The sequence below is a fragment of the Ipomoea triloba genome, chromosome 4 (genome assembly GCF_003576645.1).
Source record: "Ipomoea triloba cultivar NCNSP0323 chromosome 4, ASM357664v1".
Lineage (NCBI taxonomy): Eukaryota > Viridiplantae > Streptophyta > Magnoliopsida > Solanales > Convolvulaceae > Ipomoea > Ipomoea triloba.
In genome coordinates this window covers 28,789,469-28,792,555 of record NC_044919.1, presented here as the reverse complement: position 1 = coordinate 28,792,555, position 3,087 = coordinate 28,789,469, and the positions used below count along the sequence as shown (strand labels likewise).

Sequence of the window (3,087 nt, the reverse complement as noted above, 5' to 3'; positions counted from 1 at the left end):
ATCACGGTGAATTAGTGACCTCTTAGATGAGAGAAACAATGTTTGGTGTCTACAAGGAGCTCATCACCACATTAAGTGACACTCTCACACTAATAGGGTTCACATTAAGATACTTTGCCGACTAGAATCAACAAAGCACACTTCGAATAAATGCAATCTCAGTGAAGACTTACTCTAATTTGTATGATCATACAACAATACATAAAATCAATCAATGTATAATATATTATCAGGTACCAAATCGACACCATAAAACTTCCCTAAAGTTCTTCCAATCCCACATTCACCTCAAACTAACATCAATATAGATATTTCCACATTGTGGCAAAATGTTAAGCAATTTATCTAAAGACTACATCATGTCGGAACAATGTTAAGAAACTTATTGTTTTTTTAAGGAAAAATTCAATACAAAAGAGCATCAAATATTGTTAAGCCCAATGCAAAGAAAATGATAATGTTCTCTCACTTAATTGCAGTCATCTTTACTGTTTCACGAATTTGTTGATGCTTCCACTTTACCTTCTGTAGACTGGCCATTCTCAGCAACTTTTTCTGAGGCTGGATCAGTGCCTTCTTGCTCTGTAGAAATGAATGGCAATTGAAGTGTGGCGATGAGTTATAAATGATTTGGAAGACATAGCAAATCAGAAATATGGAAGTTTCAGCACCTAAAACTAAAGCAGCTTCTGTGAATGCATAAAGATTAAACTATAACAAAACCTAGAAAACAAGAAAATATTGCAGACAGCAACCTAAGCTTAGCTTGAAAATTCAGTTACCTTCATCATCACTGTCATCAAAGTCATCCCCAACGGCACCATTCCCAAAGTCCATGCCACCGAGGCCACCCATATTGCCAAATTTCTGAGGGTATGCATTAACAAGAATAAAACATTAGAGGAGATACAAAAACGTCAAACGCCCATATGGCCATATCATGTATAGATAATGATGCGGATATGTCTCACCGAGAAATCCATTCCGCCCATATCAAAGTCAGCAGGACCTAAACAAATCATAAGGGCATAACCAATCAAAATCCTGTTATTTTAAAGAAGGAAGAAGAGTTGAGAGATATTATCATATTAATACTGTTGTCTTCATCTTCATCTGCCCACTTGTCCCAATCTACTTTCACATAGTGAGGCGGCTTTCCCTCAGCACGCAATAGCCTGTTCCACCATTGCTTCTCTGCTTTCTCCAAAACACAGAAAATGTTTCTCAAACCAATATTTATCTTACTTTCCTGCAAAATGAAATTGTAGGTGAACAGAAAAGTACTAAAACCAAAGGAATTCGACGATTCAAAATTTATATAACACGTTTCAATCAAGAAAAGTCCATACCTCAACATTGACTTTGTCATTAAGTTCAAGTTTCAACTCATAGAGATGGTTTTCTGCCCCAGCTGAAGCTGAGAATGTAAAAACCCCATCTGGCTCAAGACTCACCTTTGGCGTTTTTGCATCCGGCAGCAAAACAGAAATATAAACCTTATCTGCTCTCTGTGCCCATTTAACCTCAGGATGCCGACTACAAAATCAAAGATCCTCCTTAAACAAGGAACAAGCTTACACCCACATTAGAAAAAAATAAACGGAGCATCAATATCAAACATTAAACAAAAGATTTTCACATGTATGTCCAAATGCCTGTGCAACAGGAAAGCATCAATATGTACACAATACAGGTGAAGGGAGAATGGGGAATCACAATCTTATTTAGAGCTGTATATGTTTTATTACGATTCCAAAACCCATTAATAAACAGCATTTCAATAATGTTAGACAAAACTACGCAATAAACAGTGCATTAGCCAAAACCAATTGATAATCAACAAAATTTCCATAACGGATTATGCATATCAGCAGATAAAACAAACCGAAATGACTGTCAATATTCTTATTCTTATCCAATATCCAACTAGTTGAATCTAAGAGCAAGTGCATTGGCATAGAGCATGAATCAAACTGCGCTTCAACAAATGCATTCTCAGCTTTTTCCACAGTGCATTAATTACAGTGTAAAATGTTTACAGTAATCAAGCCGACATAAAAATGCATATTAAGATCATGATAGCAAAATAAAATCAGAAAGTTGCATGATTACCTCATTTCTCTGTAAGAATCTACAGCGCGAGAGTAATGAAAACCCTAGTAACAGAGCGTACGGGGATGGCTCTCGACTAAAGTCATCACGAATTCTGCAATGAAAAACTGAAAAATGCTTATTTCCCCCTCATTTTCATCCTGCTTAATATTACGAAAAAATTAAATGACTCACTAAATAAAATAAATAAATAAATTTATGGGTAAAAAATATTATTGATAATAGTTAAATTCGCGATTTTTAACTACAAAAATCATGTTCCATTTTTCAGAATTGTGACGCATTTAACAAAATATAATTATCAAGTTACGATCGATCACACCTTTATAAGCAATGCACTAATAGGGCGTTTGGTTGGGAGGAGGAAATTAGGAGGGAAAGGAATTGTAAGTCGGTGGAATTGAAATTCAATGAATAAGGTAAGAATTGAAATTACAGTGTTTGGTATGCAGGAATATGAGTACAGGGAATTGAAAGGTAAAAAGCGACAAAATGATTAAAATGCCCTTAGGTTGTAGTAGATGTTGTAATAATAATAATAATAATTCTTTCGAATAATAATAATAAGTATAATAATAATAATAATTCTTTAAAAAAATAATAATTCTTTCAAAATTATAATAATAATAATAATAATAATAATAATAATTCTTTCAAATAAAAAAATAAAAATAAAAAAGACAAAGGTTATGAAGGGAGGGGCAAAATTGTCTTTATACCAACAAATTGCCCTTCCTGTCCACCGAATTGCAATATAATTCATGAGGTGTACCCCATGAATTGCAATTCATCATTTGGAGGGAATTGCAGTTCCCTCCAACCAAACAATGTAGTTTGGGAATTCAATGAATTGCAATTCCTCCCGATCTACATTCAACTAAACAGGCCATAAATGTCATTTAATGTGGTTGATATTGGTCAAATATGTCTAATCTGTTTGGCTAGAATTGTGGTAGTTAGCTTTATAAAGGTGTC

General features: G+C 34.1%; 1 protein-coding gene across 1 annotated transcript; it reads right to left on the bottom strand.

Moving 5' to 3' along the window:
- Positions 1–243: 243 nt before the first annotated feature.
- Positions 244–2,246, bottom strand: LOC116017436 (uncharacterized protein Os08g0359500). The gene is made up of 6 exons (XM_031258022.1): positions 2,113–2,246; positions 1,350–1,536; positions 1,096–1,249; positions 972–1,009; positions 783–867; positions 244–582 (listed from the first exon to the last, which is right to left on the bottom strand). The coding sequence occupies exons 1-6, from the start codon at positions 2,115–2,117 to the stop codon at positions 494–496; spliced, it is 558 nt and encodes a 185-aa protein (XP_031113882.1). The 5' UTR covers positions 2,118–2,246; the 3' UTR covers positions 244–493.
- Between the last annotated feature and the right edge of the window lie 841 nt (positions 2,247–3,087).

Bases quoted from the DNA above. Each gene is read 5' to 3' on its own strand.
- LOC116017436 (XM_031258022.1), bottom strand. The intron at 1,010-1,095 runs GTATTAATATGA...TGATTTGTTTAG, and splicing joins AGATGAAGATGAAGACAACA to GTCCTGCTGACTTTGATATG. The intron at 583-782 runs GTAACTGAATTT...TCATTTCTACAG, and splicing joins TGATGACAGTGATGATGAAG to AGCAAGAAGGCACTGATCCA.